This window comes from Scyliorhinus canicula, chromosome 17 (genome assembly GCF_902713615.1).
Source record: "Scyliorhinus canicula chromosome 17, sScyCan1.1, whole genome shotgun sequence".
In the NCBI taxonomy this organism is placed as follows: domain Eukaryota; kingdom Metazoa; phylum Chordata; class Chondrichthyes; order Carcharhiniformes; family Scyliorhinidae; genus Scyliorhinus; species Scyliorhinus canicula.
This window is the reverse complement of record NC_052162.1, coordinates 121,250,155-121,271,111: the sequence shown is the minus strand read 5'-3', so window position 1 is coordinate 121,271,111 and position 20,957 is coordinate 121,250,155. Positions and strand designations below refer to the sequence as shown.

The following is a 20,957-nucleotide window of genomic DNA, read 5'->3' as shown; positions in this document are numbered from 1 at the left end:
TTTACCTAGAAACTTCTAATATTCTAGGCCTCCACGCTGGGTGCCATGTTTTTGTAAATCCACCACTCTGTCTTAGAATTCCCCCTATACCAAAAAAGGGCCAATATTCTAAAATGGTGAACAGGGATTCTCACTCCCTGACTCCGATACAGGCTTCTGTGGGTGCGATTCAGGTCAAACTCTCCTTTCAAGTTATCCCCCGGTATAACCCATACCTTCACCGAAGAAATTTACCTACTTACCCCTTAATAGCATTGATGTCCTGGGTCCTGCGTTTTTAAGGAAGTGAAGTAAGCTAATAACCACTTTTTCAGGTTAAATTATTTTATTATTATCATACTTTTTTTTAATAAGTTCTAAACACTTTATTTACAGAAAGGTAAACAGATTAGTGATTTTGGATGTTGTCTGGTTGGTTGGGGACCTTCAGACCCAAACTTAACATTTTACCTTTAAATCCTAGCCTTCTTTAAATCTATTGCCGTTTACAATCAGCTGTTTGCTTTGCCTTTCCCATAACCGAGTTCTCTCTCTCTCTCTCTCTCTCTCCTCCTCTTCTCTCCTGATGCTGGTTCTCTGTTTTCTGTCCTCCTTCCTCTGAGCTCCGTTCTGACCTCTCCAGCTGCTGCTCCCTCGCGTTCTGCTTTTCTCCCGATGTCTGCTGCCTCGCACGTGGGGGGAGGAGCGAGGAAAGCCCGCGCTGTTATTTTTGGCGGGAGATCGGGACCTCCGATAGGGAAAGGACTACGGGGCTTAAAGGGGCAGTCCATTACAACTTTCCAACAACACAAAGAAATTTATGCAAACTCTGTTTTTTTCTTTTTCCCTTTCTCCTGCTGCAGGTTGTATTAACAATTCTGACAGACTGAAATTGACTGCATTTTTGACAGAAGAGCTGGCCACAGTTTCTGCTCTTTTCAGCTGCCACCAACCTCTTGTGGGATCTTTCCCTGCACTCTCCCAGACCAGATATTGGCTTAGTTCTATGTTTCAAATGACACATTCTGTATTTTCCAGAACAGGAGGTTCTAAAGCTCTATGTGCAGTGAGAGCAGATGAACGGTCTCTCCTCAGAGTGAACGCGCTGGTGGGACATTAGTAACTGTGAGCTTTTGAAACCCCTCCTGCAGTCAGAGCATTTAAAGGGTCTCTCATTGGTGTGATTGACATTGTGGCTACGCAGGCCGGATAATTGAGCAAATCCCTTATCACACACAGTGCAGATGAATGGCTTCTCCCCAGTGTGAAGTCGCTGGTGTGTCTGCAGGTTGGATAACTGAGTGAATCCCTTATCACACACAGTGCAGATGAATGGCCTCTCCCCGGTGTGAGCGCTCTGGTGTCTCTTCAGGGTAAATAACTGAGTAAATCCTTTATCACACACAGTGCAGATGAATGGCCTCTCCCTGGTGTGAACTGTCTGGTGTCTCTGCAGGTTGGGTAACTGAGTGAATCCCTTCCCACACACTGTGCAGATGAACGGCCTCTCCCTAGTGTGAGATCTCTGGTGTCTCTTCAGGGTGGATAACTGAGTGAATCCTTTATCACACACAGTGCAGATGAATGGCCTCTCCCCAGTGTGAACTAGCTGGTGTCTCTGCAGGATGGATAACCGAGTGAATTCCTTTCCACAGTCAGAACAGGTAAATGGCTTCTCCCCAGTGTGAACTCGGTCGTGTCTCCGCAGGCCGCCAATGTCAGTGAATCCCTTTTCACACTGAGAGCAGGTGAACGGCCTCTCTCCAGTGTGACTGGGTTGATGCCTTTCCAGCTCGTGCGGGTATGTGAAACCCTTCCCACAATCCTCACATTTCCATGGTTTCTCCATGGTCCGGGTGATCTTGCATCTCACCATGTTGGACGATTGTCCACATACAGAACACGTGTACAGTCTCTCCCCGCTGTGAATGGTGTGATGTTTTTTCAGGCTGTGTAACTGGTTAAAGCTCTTTCCACAGTCAGTGCTCTGGAACAGTCTCACACGGGTGTGTGTGTCTCAGTGCTTTTCCAGACACACTGATGTTTAAAATCTCTTGAAGCAGACAGAATAGTCAAACATTTCTCCTTCTAGATTCCAAGGCCGATGATCTTTGGTTCCCAAGAATTGAGTGACTCAGTCAGTTCTTGACGTGATATTTAGTTTGAGATATCAGCCTCAAATTCCTCTCGTTCGAACTTTCTGCAAACAGATTTTAAAATCTGTTGTCAGTATAGGATAGAAATTCAGAACAGACAATTCTAGTTTCTATCGAACATTATTTCCTCTCTCTCTTTCCCCGAAATGCTTAAATCTCCATCCCACACACTCGCCCTCCATTCTCACTCTGCTGTATCTAATATTCACCCTCCCAATTCTCTTGAAGGTGCTGATTCAGGCTGATTGATAGATCCAAACTTACTGCTTCCTGTCCTGGACACAGAGACCTGAAAATCTTCATGCAGGATTCCAGAAAGATATATGTCTATATTACTGGATGAAAAATGTGTGTAATATACAGACTGTATTCACTTACTTTCCCTCCCAATTTTCCTGAAGGTGCTGATCAACAAATCTAAACTCACTAAAACCTGTACAAGAGGAGGGAATCTCCATATAAGGACATTTACTGATTAGAGATGGGGAAATTCTGAGGAAGAATTTTATTTAGTCATGGAGTGGACATGACAGGGAACTCACTGCCCACAAGGGTTGTGGAAGTCCAGATGATCAATAATTCAAAATATAATATGAAGAAAATAAACTTTATGGGGAACAGGGATATCGAGGGGGAATGGGACTGACTGGATTACTATACAGAGAGTCAGCATTGACTTGAGTTCCCAAATGGATTCTGTCAGCAATGACTGTATGACTGGAAATATATAATGTAGGTAGAGTAGTATATTACAAAACTAGTGGTTCTGTCATAAAATACATCTAATACATACCATATAACACTAGATATATCTCTGTCCAATATAACATTTTTAAAAATTCATTTAGGGGATGAGAGAGTCGCTTGTTCAGCCAGCATTTATTGCCCATCCCCAGTTACCCTTCAGAAAGTCGTGATGAGTTGCCTTCTTGAACCGCTGCAGTCCTTGAGTTGTAGGTACATCCCCTGTGCTGTCAGGGAAGGAGTTCCAGTATGTCGCCCCAGCAACAATGAAGGAAGGGCGATATATTTCCAAGTCCATCTGGTGAGTGACTTGGAGGTGAACCTCCAGGTAGTGGGGTTCCCAGGTATCTGCTGCTCTTGTCCTTCTAGATAGTTGTGGGTTTGGAAGGTGCTGTCGGAGGAACCTTGGTGACTTACTGCAGTGCATCTTGTAGATGATACACACAGCTGCCACTGTTCATTGGTGGTGGAGTGTTTGAATATTCGTGGAATGGGGAGCAGTCAAGCTGGCTGTTTTGTTCTGGATGGCGTAGAGCAGCATCTTGAGTGTTGTTGGAGCTGCACTTGGCCAGGCAAGTGGTGATTATTCTATTACACGCCTGACTTGTGCCTTGTATATAGTGGACAGGTTTGGGGGGTCAGGAGGTCCGTTACTCGCTGTAGTCTTTGACCTGCCCTGGTGGTCACCGTATTAATATGGCTAGTCCAGTTCAGTTTCTGATCAATGGTAACCCTCAGGATGTTGGTTGTGGAGGATTCAGCGATGCTAATGCCACTGAATGTCAAGGGGCGGTGGTTAGATCTTCCTTTGTAGGAGTTGGTCATTGCCTGGCACTTGTGTAGCACAAATGTAACTTGCCACTTATCAGCCAACATCTGGATACTGTGCTGGACATGCTGCATTTCGACATGGACTACTTAATTATCTGAGGAGTCACAAATGATGCTGAACATTGTGCAGTCATCCACAAACATCCCCACTTATAGCCTTGAGATGAGAGGGAGGTAATTGATGAAGCAGTTAAAGATGATTGGGCCCAGGAGTGTGCCCTGAGGAACTCCTGGAGCTGAGATGATTGACCACCAACCACCACAACCATCTTCCTTTGTGCAGGGATGACTCCAACCAGCGGGGAGTTTTCCCTGATTCCCATTGACTCCAGTTTAGCTGGGGATCCTTGATTCCATACTCGGTCAAATGCTGCCTTGATACCAAGGGCAGTCACTCTCACCTCACCTCTGGCATTCAGCTCTTTTCTCCATAGAACATTACAGCGCAGTACGGGCCCTTCGGCCCTCGATGTTGCGCCGACCTGTGAAACCATCTGAAGCCTATCTGACCTACACTATTCCATTTTCATACATATGTCTATCCAGTGACCACTTAAATGCCCTTAAAGTTGGCAAGTCTACTACTGTTGCAGGCAGGGCGTTCCACACCCCTACTACTCTATGAGTAAAGAAACTGCCTCTGAGATCTGTCCTATATCTACCACCCCTCAATTTAAAGCTATGTCCCCTCGTGTTGGTCATCACCATCCGAGGAAAGAGACTCTCACTGTCCACCCTATCTAACCCTCTGACTATCTTATATGTCCCTATTAAGTCACTTCTCAGCCTTCTGCTCTCTAACGAAAACAACCTCAAGTCCCTGAGCCTTTCCTCGTAAGACCTTCCCTCCATACCAGGCAACATCCTAGTAAATCTCCTCTGAACCATTTCCAAAGCTTCCACATCCTTCCTATATTGTGGTGACCAGAACTGCACGCAGTACTCCAGGAGCGGCCGCACCAGAGTTATGTACATCTGCAGCATGACCTTGTGGCTCCGAAACTCAATCCCCTTACTGATAAAGGCTAGCACACCATCTGCCTTCTTAACCACCCTATTAACCTGGGTGGAAACTTTCAGGGATTTATGTACCTGGATGCCGAGATCTCTCTGTTCATCTACACTACCAAGAATCTTGCCATTAGCCCAGTACTCTGCATTCCTGTTACTCCTTCCAAAGTGAACCACCTCACACTTTTCCGCATTAAACTCCATCTGCCACCTCTCAGCCCAGCTCTGCAGCTTATCTATGTCCCTCTGTATCCTATAACATCCTTCAGCACTACCCACAACTCCTTTGTGTCATCTGCAAATTTACTAACCCATCCTTCTACACCCTCTTCCAGGTCATTTATAAAAATGACAAACAGCAGTGGCCCCAAAACAGATCCTTGCGGTACACCACTAGTAACTGAACTCCAGGATGAACATTTGCCATCAACCACCACCCTCTGTCTTCTTTCAGCTAGCCAATTCCTGATCCAAACCGCTAAATCACCTTCAATCCCATACTTCCTTATTTTCTGCAATAGCCTACCGTGGGGAACCTTATCAAACGCCTTACTGAAATCCATATACACCACATCAACCGCTTTACCCTCATCCACCTGTTTGGTCACCTTCTCAAAAAACTCAATAAGGTTTGTGAGGCATGACCTACCCTTCACAAAACCGTATTGACTATCGCTAATCAACTTGTTCTTTTCAAGATGATTATAAACCCTATCTCTTATAACCTTTTCCAACATTTTACCCACAACCGAAGTAAGGCTCACAGGTCTATAATTACTAGGGTTGTCTCTACTCCCCTTCTTGAACAAGGGGACAACATTTGCTATCCTCCAGTCTTCCGGCACTATTCCTGTCGACAAAGACGACATAAAGATCAAGGACAAAAGCTCTGCAGTCTCCTCCCTGGCTTCCCAGAGAATCCTAGGATAAATCCCATCTGGCCCAGGGGACTTATCTATTTTGACATTTTCTAAAATTGCTAACACCTCCTCCTTGTGAACCTCAATTCCATCTAGCCTGGTCGACTGAACCCGAGTATTCTCCTCGACAACATTGTCTTTCTCCAGTGTAAACACTGATGAAAAATATCCATTTAACGCTTCCCCTATCTCCTCTGATTCCACACACAACTTCCCACTACTATCCTTGATTGGCCCTAATCTTACTCTAGTCATTCTTTTGTTCCTGATATACCTATAGAAAGTTTTAGGGTTTTCCTTGATCCTATCCGCCAACAAATTTTCGTGTCCTCTCCTCGCTCTTCTTAACTCTCCCTTTAGGTCCTTACTGGCTAACTTGTAACTCTCAAGTGCCCTAACTGAGCCTTCATGTCTCATCCTAACATGAGCCTCCTTCTTCCTCTTGACAAGTGCTTCAACTTCCTTAGTAAATCACGGTTCCCTTGCTCGACAACTTCCTCCCTGCCTGACAGATACATACTTATCAAGGACACGCAGTAGCTGTTCCTTGAAAAAGCTCCACATTTCGATTGTACCCATCCCCTGCAGTTTCCTTCCCCATCCTATACATCCTAAATCTTGCCGAATAGCATCATAATTGCCTTTCCTCCAGCTATAATTCTTGCCTATCAGTATATACCTATCCCTGCCCATTGCTAAAGTAAACATAACCGAATTGTGATCACTATCACCAAAGTGCTCACCTACATCTAAATCTAACACCTGGCCGGGTTCATTACCCAGTACCAAATCCAATGTGGCCTTGACCCTTGTTGGCCTGTCTACATACTGTGTCAGAAAACCCTCCTGCACACACTGCACAAAAACTGACCCATCTATAGTACTCGAACTACAGCATTTCCAGTCAATATTTGGAAAGTTAAAGTCCCCCATAACAACTACCCTGTTATTCTCGCTCCTGTCGAGAATCATCTTTGCAATCCTTTCCTCTACATCTCTGGAACTATTCGGAGGTCTATAGACAACTCCCAACAGGGTGACCTCTCCTCTCCTGTTCCTAACCTCGGCCCATACTACCTTAGTAGACGAGTCCTCAAACGTCCTTTCTACCATCGTAATACTTTCCTTGATTAACAATGCCACACCCCCCCCCCCCCCCCCCCCCCCTCTTTTACCATCTTCTCTGTTCTTACAGAAACATCTAAATCCTGGAACCTGCAACAACCATTCCTGTCCCTGCTCTACCCATGTCTCTGAAATCGCCACAACATCGAGATCCCAGGTACCAACCCATGCTGCAAGCTCACCCACCTTACTCCGGATGCTCCTGGCATTGAAGTAGACACGCTTCAAACCAGCGTCTTGCTTGCCGGTGGCCTCTTTCGAACTTTTAACCCTATCCCTGACCTCACTACTCTCAACATCCTGTACACTGGGACTACAATTTAGGTTCCCATCCCCCTGCTGAATTAGTTTGAACCAAGGCTGTAAGGTTGAACCCAAACTGAGCGTCCGTGAGCAGGTTTTGCTGAGTATCACTTGATAGCGCAGTTAATGACTCCATCCATTACTTTGCTGATGGTGGAGAGTATTCCAACAGGGAAGTAATTGTATTCTCATTATGTATCTATTATGTATTCTCATGTATTTTCTTGAATTTTGTTTAATTCCCTTTTTTCCATGTACTGAATGATCTGTTGAGCTGCTTGCAGAAAAATACTTTTCACTGTACCTCGGTACACGTGACAATAAACAAATCCAATCCAATCCAATTGGTTGGGTTTGATTTGTCCTGTATATTGTTCCCTTTAATGTCAGCCATCTCCTGGGGAAACCAGCCCTTTAAATGTGAACATTAGGAAAGAGACCATCGACTTCCGGTTGCGGCTATGACTAGCTAAGCCGCACATTTGGAAGCTCCTGCAACAAAGGTGTTTTTGGGCCAATTGGAGGGCCCCAACGGCGCTGAAAAAACGAATCCCGGTGGGGGAAGGTCCCCTGAGGAGAACTAGACCGATTTTATGGTCGGTACCCGGAGTGGAGCGGCAAGAAAAACGGCAGCAGCTCCCCAAAAAAAGCGGGGGAAGAAAATCAAAATGGCGGCCGGCGGTGCACCGGAGGAGTGGAAGAAATGGGCGGAGGAGCAGCAGGCCGCTCTCCTCCGTTTTTTCACGGAGATGAAAGTGGAACTCTTAGAGTCCATGAACGCGACGGCCACCAGGTTGGTGGGAGCCCAGGCGATCCAAGAGGCGTCGATTAAAGATCTGCAGCAGGAGATGGCCGCGAGGGAGGAGGAGGCCACAGTCATCGGGGCAAAGGTGGAGGTGCACGAGGCACTCCACATGAAGTGGCAGAGCCGCTTCGAGGAGCTGGACACTCGGATGAGGAGGAAAAATTTGAGGATCCTGGGCCTGGAAGAAGGCCTGGAGGGGTCGGATCTCCCGGGATATGTGGCGGAGATGTTGAGCTCCCTGATGGGGGAAGGGGCCGGTCCGGCGCCCCTGGAATTGGAAGAGGCATACCGGGTCATGGCCAGGAGGCCTAGGGCAAACGAGCCCCCGAGGGCGGTGCTGGTGCGGTTCCAGCGGCTAAGTGATCGAGAGAAAGTCCTGAGGTGGGCTAAAAGGGAGAAAAGCAGCAAGTGGCAGAACTCGACGGTAAGGGTGTACCAGGACTGGAGTGCGGAGGTGGCAAAGCGGCGGGCCCGGTACAACCGGACAAAGGCGGTGCTACACGCGAAAAAGATCAAATTTGGAATGTTGCAACCGGCGCGCTTGTGGGTCACCTACAAGGACCAACATCATTATTTCGAGTCCCCAGAGGAGGCCTGGACCTTTGTACAAGAGGAAAAGTTGGACACGAACTAAAACCTGGGAGCACCGGCGGTCGTAGCCGCCGGGGGACTCTTGATTGTGCAAGTGGCCCTTTTCTTTTTCAGGCCAGGTCGGAACTGGGTAACAGTTTCGTGGAGTGTTTGGGGTGTTTTTTCTCGAACGGTTGACTTTTCTGAATATTTTGAAGGTTTCGAGTTGTTGGGTGTTTCTGTATATTTGTACTGTTGAAATCTCTATTGTGGGTCGTTGGCTTCTTATGGGGTGTTTTTTCCCGTTTCCAATTTCCCTTAGTTATTTACCCCTCTTACCCTTTTTCTTTGGGTGCTTGGGGGGGTTTTTTGTTCTTTTTTTTCTTTTCGGGTTATGGTTATCTGCGGTTATTTATACTGTTTGATGGAGGGTGATGGTTGGGCACACTGTTAGTTGATAGTTAGTTAATTATTTTGTTATTTAAGTATGTAGTTAAGTATTTATGTATTTAGTTGCCATTGGGTATTTGTATTTATATCGTTAAGTTGGGGAGACGGGACGGGGGGGAGCGGGTTGATTATGCGGGTCTTTCTCGGGGGTTTTAAGGGGATCTTTCACGGGCGCAGATGGGGTGAACCGGGAGGAGTCGGAATGTGGCAGGAGCAGCCGGGTCAGCGGAGACCAGCTGACTCTCGGGAGTACGATGTGGGGTACATCGCGGCTAGGAGGGGTCCTAGCCAGGGGGGGGGGGGGGGGGGGGGAAGGGGGGGGGGACTGGGGGGGGACACCGGGTTGCTGCTAGAAAGACCAGGGACGAGAAGGGGAGAGCCGGGGGGGGTGGGGGGGGGGGGCCATCGCTATGGGAAGCGGGTCAGAAAAGAAGGGATGACCCGGGGCGAGCAAGGGACAAGACATGGCTAATCGACAGGGAGTAGGGACGGGTCGCTCTGCGACCCGATTGATCACGTGGAACGTAAGGGGGCTGAATGGGCCGGTCAAAAGATCAAGGGTCTTCTCACACCTGAAGGGACTGAAGGCTGATGTAGCAATGCTGCAGGAGACTCATTTGAGGGTAGCAGATCAGGTCCGCCTGAGAAGGGGGTGGGTGGGACAGGTGTTCCACTCAGGCTTGGATATCAAGAACCGGGGGGGTGGCGATTTTGGTGGGAAAGAGAGTGTCGTTTGTGGCGGCAGAGGTGGTGGCAGACAAGGAGGGCAGGTACGTGATGGTGAGGGGTAGGCTGCAGGGAGAGAGTGTGGTACTGGTAAATGTGTATGCCCCGAACTGGGACGACGCGGGTTTTATGAGGCGCCTGCTGGGCCTCATCCCGGGACTGGAGGCAGGGGGCCTGATCATGGGAGGGGACTTTAATACGGTGTTAGACCCTGGGCTGGATAGATCGAGTTCCAGGACGAATAGGAGGCCGGCAGCGGCAGAGGTGTTAAGGGGGTTCATGGAGCAGATGGGAGGGGTAGACCCATGGAGATTTGGTAGGCCTAGGGCGAGGGAGTATTCTTTTTTCTCCCACGTCCACAGAGTGTACTCTAGGATCGATTTTTTCGTATTGAACAGGGGGCTGATACCGAGAGTGCAGGACACGGAGTACTCGGCCATTGCGATATCGGACCATGCACCACATTGGGTGGACGTGGACATGGGGGAGGCGCGGGACCAACGCCCGTTGTGGCGCCTGGATGTAGGGCTGTTGGCGGACGAAGAGGTGTGCAGAAGGGTGAGAACGGGCATTGAGAACTATCTGGGTACGAATGACACAGGTGAGGTGCAGGTGGGGACGGTCTGGGAGGCCTTGAAAGCAGTGATTAGAGGAGAGCTGATCTCCATAAGGGCACACAGAGAGAGGAAGGAGAGGCAGGAAAGGGAGAGGCTGGTGGGGGAGCTCCTAGAAGTAGATAGGAAATATGCGGCGGCGCCAGAGGAGGGGCTATTAAGGGAGCGGCGTAGCTTGCAGGCCAGGTTCGACCTACTGACCACTAGGAAGGCGGAAATGCAGTGGAGAAGGGCGCAGGGTGCGGCGTATGAGTACGGGGAAAAGGCGAGCAGGATGCTGGCACACCAGCTTCGTAAGCGAGATGCAGCCAGAGAGATTGGGGGAGTGAGAGAGAGGGGTGGGGATGTAGTGCAGAAGGGGCAAGAGGTGAATAGGGTCTTTAGGGACTTCTATAGGGAATTGTATAGGTCTGAACCGCCGAAGAGGAGAGGGGGAATGAAGAACTTTCTCGACAAATTGGGGTTCCCAAAGGTACAGGAGGAGCTGGTGGAAGGGTTGGGGGCGCCGATAGAGCTGCAGGAGCTAATTAAAGGGATAGGCCAGATGCAGGCGGGGAAGGCGCCGGGGCCGGATGGGTTCCCGGTGGAGTTTTACAGGAAATTTGTGGACTTGGTGGGTCCAGTGCTGGTGCGAGCCTTCAATGAGGCGCGCGAGGGGGGGGTTCTGCCTCCAACAATGTCGCAGGCCCTGATCTCCTTGATTTTGAAGCGGGACAAGGACCCGGTCCAGTGCGGGTCCTACAGGCCTATCTCCCTCTTAAATGTAGATGCCAAGCTGTTAGCAAAGGTCCTGGCAACCAGGATAGAGGACTGTGTGCCAGGGGTAGTCCATGAAGACCAGACGGGGTTCGTGAAGGGACGCCAACTTAACACAAATGTCCGGAGATTGTTAAATGTGATTATGATGCCAGCAGTGGAAGGGGAGGCGGAGATAGTGGTAGCGCTGGACGCGGAGAAGGCATTTGACAGGGTGGAGTGGGAATACTTGTGGGAGACGTTGGAAAGGTTTGGGTTTGGGGAGGGATTTATCAAGTGGGTAAAACTGCTCTATTCAGCTCCGATGGCAAGTGTGGTAACAAACGGGAGGAGGTCAGAATATTTTGGGCTCCATCGAGGTACTAGGCAGGGATGTCCCCTATCTCCCTTACTCTTTGCATTAGCGATTGAGCCGTTGGCGATGGCACTGAGGGGTTCAGGGGGGTGGAGAGGACTGACAAGGGGAGGGGAGGAACATCGGGTCTCGCTCTATGCGGATGATTTGTTGTTGTATGTGGCAGACCCGGAGGGGGGAATGCCGGAGGTAATGGGGATACTAGCGGAGTTCGGGGACTTTTCGGGATATAAATTAAATCTGGGGAAAAGTGAGGTCTTTGTAATACACCCGGGAGACCAAGGGGAGGGAATTGGGAGGCTCCCCTTCAAAAGAGCAGTTAAAAGTTTTAGGTATTTGGGGGTGCAGGTGGCAAAGAACTGGGGGACCCTACACAAGTTGAACTTTTCCAGACTGGTGGAGCAGATGGAGGAGGAGTTTAAGAGGTGGGACATGGTGCCGCTGTCGCTGGCAGGGAGGGTGCAGTCAGTTAAAATGACGGTCCTCCCGAGGTTCTTGTTTTTGTTCCAGTGTCTGCCCATCTTCCTCCCCAGGGCCTTTTTCAAGAAGGTAACGAGTAGTATCATGGGGTATGTGTGGGCACATGGCACCCCGAGAGTTAGAAGGGTCTTTTTGGAGCGGAGTAGGGATAGTGGAGGGCTGGCGTTACCCAACCTTTCAGGATATTACTGGGCGGCAAATACATCGATGGTACGAAAGTGGATGATGGAAGGGGAGGGGGCAGCCTGGAAGCGCATGGAGAGGGCGTCCTGCGGCAACATAAGCTTAGGGGCACTGGTAACGGCACCATGGCCGCTCCCTCCCACGAGGTATACCACGAGCCCGGTGGTGGCGGCCACCCTCAAGATCTGGGGGCAGTGGAGGCGACACAGGGGGGAAGTGGGAGGTCTGATAGGGGCACCACTAAGAGGGAACCACAGATTTGCGCCGGGAAACACAGGAGGGGGATTCCAGAGCTGGCAGAGGGCGGGTATTAGACAACTGAGGGACTTGTTTATAGAGGGGAGGTTTGCGAGCCTGGGAGAGCTGGAGGAGAAATTTGGGCTCCCCCCGGGGAACACGTTCAGGTACCTCCAAGTGAAGGCATTTGCCAGACGACAGGTAGCGGGGTTCCCCGCGCTCCCCGACAGGGGGGTGAGTGATAGGGTGCTATCAGGGGTCTGGGTCGGGGAGGGGAAGATCTCGGACATCTATAAGATTATGCAGGAGGTGGAGGAGGTACCAGTAGAGGAGCTGAAAGATAAGTGGGAGTTAGAGCTGGGGGAACAGATAGAGGACGGGACATGGGCAGACGCCCTGGAGAGGGTCAACTCGTCGTCGTCATGTGCGAGACTAAGTCTCATTCAATTTAAGGTACTGCATAGAGCCCACATGACGGGGACAAGGATGAGTCGGTTTTTCGGGGGTGAAGACAGGTGTATTAGATGTTCGGGAAGCCCTGCGAATCATGCACATATGTTTTGGGCATGTCCGGCACTGGAGGAGTTCTGGAAGGGGGGTGGCAGGGACGGTGTCGAGAGTGGTGGGGTCCAGGGTCAAGCCAGGATGGGGACTTGCGATCTTCGGGGTTGGGGTGGAACCGGGGGTACAGGAGGCGAGGGAGGCTGGAATATTAGCCTTTGCGTCCTTGGTGGCTCGGAGGAGGATCCTGATTCAGTGGAGGGACGAAAGGCCTCCGAGTGTTAACACCTGGTTAAACGACATGGCAAACTTCATCCAATTGGAAAGGATCAAATTCGCCCTGAGAGGGTCGGTGCAGGGGTTTTCCAGGCGATGGCAACCCTTCCTAGACCTCTTGGATCAGAGATAGAAACTGAGGCCATGACAGCAGCAACCCGGGAGGGGAGGGGAGGGCGGGAGGGGGGGGAGGGGGGGGGGGGGGAGGGGGGACAACGACGAAGGAAGTACGGTAGCGGCGGTGGCACGGGCAAGGCCTGCCCGAGGACGCTGCTAGAAATGATAAGTTGGTCTGACTGTCGGTTCGCCGGCGGGGGGGGGGGGGGGGGGGGGGGGGACGCGCGGGTAGGGGGGGGGGGGGATTTTTTTTTTTTTTTTCTTTTTCTTGTTAAGTAGGGGGGTTTGACTTTGTTTTGTTATAATTTAAATGTAAATGTAGGGGGGGTTAAAATGTTTGTATTTTGAAAAATTCAATAAAAATTATTTAAAAAAAAAAAAAAGGAAAGAGACCATCCTTTTAGCCAGACAAATATATGTGTCAAGCTGAGGGAGCAAAGGATGTCAGTGTCTTTGAAAGAGAAAGAGAGAGAGAGACCTGGGCCAAGCTTTCCAGAGTCTGCACCCTCCCTGGATTCACTTCCTTTCCCTTCAGTTGCTGCAAGTGACCAATTGAAGGTGAGAATGAGAAAAGAAATGGAAAGAGGGAGAAAACAAAGTGTTTTACTCACAGGTGTTGGAGACAGGAGGACGGTTCAGTCTGTGTGCAGCTCAAGCTCACTCAGGGTTGGCGGAACAACAGCTTTGCTCGGCACAAACCTCCATGTCCAGTTTCCGCATTGAGACAATGGGGGAGCACTGATTGGCGGTGGAGCAGAGTTCTTCCTGTTCTCCAATCTTCCTATTGGTCAACACCTCAGCAGTAAGGTCAGCGGAAGTGAGTTCCCCCGCACATGCGCAGCTTTCCCTTCTCTTATACATGCGCAGTCCTGGATCAGGGGAGGGGTCGACCACCGACGGCCGGAACTGTCAGCCGGTTGCCTGGAAACCTTGCCTCGTGAATATGTGGGGGAAGGGGAACAATCGGTGGGGGCGGGGCTTGTGTGTCCGCGCTGGGCAATGACGTCATCGCTGAGCGGATTTATTCCTGTTGGCTGATTTAGAGGACGAGCTCCTTTGTGATGTCACCATGTGGTGGTTGGACAATGAGTTTCAGACTAAAACTTCCTCCTCTGGGCAACATCTGGGAGCAAATCAATGTCTCCCCCTTTCAGAAGGTCATCAGATATAGGAGCAGAGTTAGGCCATTTGGCCCATCGAGTATAATCCTTCAACCCCATTAAAAATCTGTCTAATTCCTCCCTAAATTTACTCACTGTCCCAGCTCCACCGCACTCTGGGGTAGTGAATTCCACAGATTCACAACCCTTTAAAAGAAGCAGTTTCTCCTCAACTCTTTCGAATTTGTTACCTCTTTTTTCAAATAACCTTTATTGTCACAAGTAGGCTTAAATTAACACTGCAATGAAGTTACTGTGAAAAGCCTCTGCGCTCCACTTTTTGGTGCCTGTACAGGCACACACAGAGAATTCAGACTGTCCAAATTATCTAACACCACGTCTTTCGGGGCTTGTGGGAGGAAACCGAAGCACCCGGTGGAATAATCGAGTTTACAGTGCAGAAGGAGGGCAGTCAGCCCATCGAGTCTGCACCTGCCCTTGGAAAGAGAATCCCACCCCAGCCCACGCCTCCATCCCATCCCCGTAGCCCGCCTAACCTTTTTGGACACTAAGGGCAATTTATCATGGCCAATCCACCTTTTATCATGGCTAATTCCCCAACCTGCACATCTTTGGACTGTGGGGAAAAACCGGAGCACCTGTACAAAACTTACGCAGACACGGGGAGAACGTGCAGACTCCACACAGCAAGTGACCCAAGCCGGAATCGAACCTGGGACCCTGGAGATGTAAAGCAACTATGCTGACCACTGTGCTACCATGCTGCCCACCTTATCCTAAGACTATTACCTCTCGTTCTAGAATGCCTGAAAGACGTGCTGTTCGGTGAATTGAACATTCTGAATTCTCCTTCTGTGTACCCTAACAGGCGCCAGAATGTGGCGACTTGGGGAGTTTCACAGTAACTTCATTGCCGTGTTTTTTAAAATTTAAAGTACCCAATTCACTTTTTCCAATTGAGGGTCAATTTAGCGTGGCCAATCCACCTAGGCTGCACATCTTTGGGTTGTGGGGGCGAAACCCATGGAAACACGGGGAGAATGTGCAAACTCCGCATGGACAGTGACCCAGATCCAGGATCAAACCTGGTACCTTGGCACCATGAGGCAGCACTGCTAACCACTGCGCCACCTTGCTGCCCCATTGCGGTGTTAATGTAAGCCGACTTGTAACAAAAGTAAAGATTATTATTATTAAAAGTGGGAGTAGCCTCACGACGTGCGACAATGCAGAATCGCCGAGCAGAAACTTATTGCCAAGTTCCGCACACGAGTACTCCTTGACCGGGACCTTGGATTCATGTCGCATTACATTCACCACCCCCCTTCCCCCCCCCCCCCCCCCCCCCAATCTGGCCCGGGTTTGCAAAATTGTACCGACTGCCCTGCATCGAGACAATTCACACCTCTTTAACCTGTGATTATCCCTCTCTCCAGTCACTCCATCTGGACCTGTAAAGACTTAATTACCTGCAAAGACTCGCATTCAAAAGTATCGTCTTGCATCATTGACTTTGTCTGTGTGTATGTTTCTGGAAACCACCTCTTCATTCACCTGAGGAAGGAGCTGTGCTCCGAAAGCTAGTGATTCGAAACAAACCTGTTGGACTTTAACCCGGTGTTGTAAGACTTCTGGCTGTGCTCACCCCAGTCCAACATTAGTATCGTTGCCACATTAAAGTAAAGGGGCAAAGTGGCAACACGGTGGCGCATTGGTTAGTACTGCTGCCTCACGGCGCCGAGGTCCCAGGTTCGATCCCAGCTCTGGGTCACTGTCCGTATGGAGTTTGCACATTCTCCCGGTGTTTGCGTGGGTTTCACCCCCACAACCCAAAGATGTGCAGGGTAGGTGAATTGGCAATGCTAAATTACCCCTTCATTGGAAAAAATAAATTGGGTACTCTAAAATTAAAACAAAAGTAAAAGTGCAAAGTCTATTTACAGTTTAAGAGATACATTCCTAATAAAAATAGTGTTTAGGCATTGTTGCTTCTAGTTTTTTGCAGTAAAAGGCATAAAACTTGAAGTTTTTGCCTCATGACTATTTAATTTGTTCACTGGGTTTAGAATTTATCTTTTAAAGTTACTGATCTTTTCAGAAATCTTACACAGTTGATTTAGAGCTACAAGTTTCAACTTCCCATTAAGCCTCAGGCAACTTCTGTCTCTCTATTGCTCATGTCAATGACAGCCCAGCAACAGAGCTGAGGGCTGGAGATGCCGTCACTCCTTGTAGGAGCTGGAATCAGTAGAAAGAAGAACCATAGTTTCTGGTTGAGCTTTGTGTTAGCTGTCTGACCTATATATGGTCATCATGGTCAGACAGCTATGTTGTGATGAGGGTTTAGAAACAGACCCTGGGTAGACGACTTCATTGAAGCTGTGGGCTTGTCAGCTGTACAATGAAACCAGGCATCCAACAGCCACAGAGACCTCTAATATTGGACACTGGGTTTAACCCTGTTCTGTATTAAACAGACCTATCTGATACTGGGGGTGATATAGTTAATCTGACCCATAATTCGCTCAATTCCAAAAGTGAATAACATTGATTCAAGTACAGTGATTACTCTGTTAATCTGTGAACAAATCTGGAACATTTTGCAATGTCCTCTCCCCAGTGCCAGCAGGCAGCCTGACTGAGAGAAGCTCTGTCCACAGACAGAGCAGATGAATGGCCTGTCGTTAATATGTTGATGCTGGTCTCATATTGATATTGTTCATTCCGGGGACTTCCGGTGACAACATGTAGGTGGATGTCACAGGTTAGGTGGCTCCTGCGAGAGTCTCGGATTTTTGGACTTTTGTGCCTGGTTTTGGGACAGTTTTTAGATGAGTTGTTGTGGGACCTCATAAGGAGACTGACGAAGTCCCAGAGGAAAGGTGCTGGAAAGAAGGGGGTGAGTGAAGGTCCGCCGGCGAGTGCTGCTGTGAGTCCTGCAGGAAGGAAGATGGCAGGGGCTGGGTCGCCGGGTGGGGCCGCTCCCCTCACCGGGGAAACTCTGACTGAGGTGATGTCAGAGCTTCAGACATAAGTAGATATTACCCCTTTGAACTGAATTGGCCACATTCCTCTCGGAGGTCTGTTCTATTCTCTGAGCCATCACCCATTTGTCCCGGTTGATCCTCGGTCATTGCTGAAACGGTATCTTCGATGCTTGGTTCTTAATCTCCTTCTGACCCGTGTCCCAGACAGGTCAAATTTACTCTACTTCAAACTGTCAAATTACATCTTTCTTCTAACCACAGATCCATTCTTCAGACATTGTGGTTAAAGGTGTCAACTCGGGTTCTGCTCGGCATTTCACAATCTTTTCCATCAGTGCATCGCAGACTCTAAATAGGTCACCGGTCAAAAGGTAACAGGTCTCATTTCAAGTTGACCAAAATCTTCCCATCATGCCTGCAATCAGTCATTTTAGCACAAACAGGGTCTTATTGCCACAGTGGAGTTTGAAAGGCTGTTTGCCAAGCGTTTGGAGGTGCTTTGGAGGGAGATGACAGCTTCACTTTAGAGTGGGTGGAGGAGGCGATTGCCCTGGTAAAGGCTGCAGAGATGAAGACGTCGGTTGAAGTGTGGGAGCAAGGAGAGAAGTTGAAGGGGGTGGAGGAGACACTGTCACAACACAGCAACCAGTTCACCTCGATGGGTGAGGAGCTGTGGAGGGCGACAGAGGTCAACAAAAGGCCCAGAGCTGAGGTAGGGGACCTGCAGAACTGGTCAAGGAGGGAAAATATGAAAATTGTGGGCCTGCCTGAGGAGTTGAGGGCCTGAGGCCGATTGAGTACTTTGCAAAGATTTTTGCTGAGTTGGTGGGGGAGGAAGAAGATCCACCTGCTACGGGTTAGACAGGTCACATCGGTCACTCAGGCCGAAGTCTGGAGTGAATGAGCCACCACGGGCGGTTATAGTCGGCTTCCACAGCTACCACATGAAGGAGAAGGTTTTGAGCTTGGCATCCTAGCAATGCCATGTAGGCACCATGGCAGTGCCACCCAGGTGCCAGCATGGCAATTCTGGGGTGCCCAGGTAGCACTGTCAGGCTGGCAGGCGTACTGCTAGGGTACCACGCAGGCTCTCGCAGGGGTCGCCACACAAGGAAACGTAGGTTGGCTGGTGAACGGGAGTGTGGTGGGGAGGGGCTGTGGTCATTGGAACCTGGTCAAACAGGTTTCAATGGACCTGGGAGGTGTGAATGATGGGGGAGGGGATCAATACTGGGTGAGGTGTTTGCAACAGGAAGTGGATGAGGGGGATTCTGGGAGGGGTGAGGGGATTGATGGTAACAAAAGGAGGGCGAGGGGGAGAGTCTGGCCAGATGGGCAGGGCCTGGGGTAATCATCGAATTTACAGTGCAGAAGGAGGCCACTTGGCCCATTGAGTCTGCACCGGCCTTTGTAAAGAGCATCCTACCTAAGCCCACACCTCCACCCTATCCCAGTAACCCCACCTAACCTTATTTTTTGGACACTAAAGACATTTTAGCGTAGCCTATCCACCTAACATGATGTGGAGATGCCGGCGTTGGACTGGGGTGAGCACAATAAGAAGTCTTACAACAGCAGATTAAAGTCCAACATGTTTGCTTCAAACACTAGCTTTCGGAGCACTGCTCCTTCCTCCTAACACCTAACAGGCACATCTTTGGACTGTGGGAGGAAATAGAGAACCTGGTGGAAACCCACGCAGATAGGGGAGAATTTGCAAACTCCGCACAGACAGTGACCCAAGCCTGGAATCTTTTGTCCTCTTTGGGGACTGCCATTTACACTCTTTCCCCTTGGTTTCTGTGGCCATTAGCACCCAGTTTCCCGGGGTTTCTGTGGATATGAATCATTTCATGTGGGGCTGGTTTAGCTCACTGGGCTAAATCACTGGCTTTTAAAGCAGACCAAGCAGGCCAGCAGCACGGTTCGATTCCCGTACCAGCCTCCCCGGACAGGCACCGGAATGTGGCGACCAGGGACTTCTCACAATAACTTCATTGAAGCCTACTCGTGACAATAAGCGATTTTCATTTCATTTCATTTTCATTGTCACTCCACAGTATAAATACTTCCCATTTTCTCTGTCTGTTAGCTTTGACAAAGAGTCATCAGACTCAAAACGTTAGCTCTTTTCTCTCCCTGCAGATGCTGCCAGACTTGCTGAGATTTTCCAGCATTTTCTCTTTCGTATTTGATTCCAGCATCTGCAGTAATTTGCTTTCATTCAATATCATTGGCCGATCTACATAAGTATCATTCTCCAACACTATGCCCCACATCCATTGATATCTTTAATATCTAGAAACCTATCAATTTCTATCTTGCAAATCCTTAATGACTGAGGCTCACACTCTTCTGGGGTAGAAAATTCTTAGTTTTGCTGCATAGTCCCCATAACCCTCAACTTCCTTATCAATCGGAAATTGGTAGAACTCATCCTTGAAATATTCAATTCCACTGATCCCCGTGGAAGAGAAATCTAGGGACAAACAACCCTCAGAGGAAAGAGATGATTGGAAATATATAATGTAGCTACAATACAATATATGTTTTTTTTAAATTAAATTCAGAGTGCCCGATTAATTTTTTTTTCCAATCATGGGGCAATCCAGCATGGCCAATTCACCAATCCTGCACATCTTTCTGGGTTTATGGGGGTGAGACCCACGCAGACACGGGAGAATGTGCAAACTCCACACGGAATGTGACCCAGGGCTGGGACGGAACCTGGTTCCAAACTTTGCAGAGTCTGCACCTTCCCTGGATTGACTTCCTTTCCCTTCAGTTGCTGCAAGTCACCAGTTGAAGGTCAGAATGAGAAAAAAAATGGAAAGGGGGAGAAAATAACGTGTTTTACTCACAAATGTTGGAGACAGGAAGACGTTTCCGTCTGTGAAACTCAATTTTCATTCATACAAAGCCCGCGCGCTGATTGGCTGGAGTAAAAGGAAGGTTAGGTTGTTGACTCCTCCCTGCACATGCGCAGCTTCCCCTCTCCCTTGGACATGCGCAGTCACGGGCCACCTACCCATGCGGCGGATAGAGCCGTTTCTCCAGTCCGGGGAATTGTGGGATCCGGGGCCGCCATTACTCATCTGGAACCCAGTCTCCAAACTCCTGGGAATGGGATGAAAAGTGGGGGTACGGGAGGGACCCAACCCTGACACAAAGTCACTGGATTTGACTGTGACGTCTCCCTTTGCAGAACAGTTTGTTAACTTAAGGTGTAAAGTTTTAGACATCTGGGTGACATATTGGGGAGGGAATACGTGAGAGTGAAACTGAAGCCGAGAGTCAGCAGCTTCAGGGAAGGAGAATTGAGGGAAAAGCAGGAGGAGGATAGTGGGATGAAGGAGTGTTACAACCAGTAGGGAGGAGGTAGAGATTGGGGACACAGATTTATTGTTTGAAACGAAGAGTGATTCTGCTGTTGTTGCTGTCCCAAACCTTATTGATGCTGACGGTTGGGGCTTATTTTTGCTGATGTTAGAGACTCCTGTAACTGAGATGAAGTTTAAAATTCTGGATTCAGGTCAAATGAACCGCATTTGAATTGCATACCGGGTGGTCCCGGTGGATTGGAAATTAGCAAACGTGACACCACTGTTTGAAAAAGGAGGTAGGCAGAGAGCAGGAAATTATAGGCCAGTGAGCTTAACTTCGGTAGTAGGGAAGATGCTGGAATCTATCATCAAGGAAGAAATAGCGAG

The 20,957-nt window shown here is 49.2% G+C and overlaps 2 protein-coding genes across 3 annotated transcripts in view; one reads left to right on the top strand and one right to left on the bottom strand.

Moving 5' to 3' along the window:
• LOC119951768 (zinc finger protein 721-like) overlaps positions 1–20,957 on the top strand; it is a 290,874-nt gene that overhangs the window by 163,222 nt on the left and 106,695 nt on the right. The gene's annotated exons all lie outside the window — the stretch shown is intronic.
• Positions 913–20,140, bottom strand: LOC119951826 (gastrula zinc finger protein XlCGF7.1-like). Of its 2 annotated transcripts, none has more exons than XM_038775191.1 (2): positions 20,109–20,140; positions 913–2,179 (listed from the first exon to the last, which is right to left on the bottom strand). In XM_038775191.1, the coding sequence occupies exon 2, from the start codon at positions 1,853–1,855 to the stop codon at positions 1,037–1,039; it is 819 nt and encodes a 272-aa protein (XP_038631119.1). In that variant the 5' UTR covers positions 1,856–2,179; positions 20,109–20,140; the 3' UTR covers positions 913–1,036. The 2 variants fall into 2 exon arrangements, with proteins under 2 accessions (XP_038631119.1, XP_038631118.1); XM_038775190.1 differs by lacking the exon at positions 20,109–20,140 and adding an exon at positions 13,751–13,850.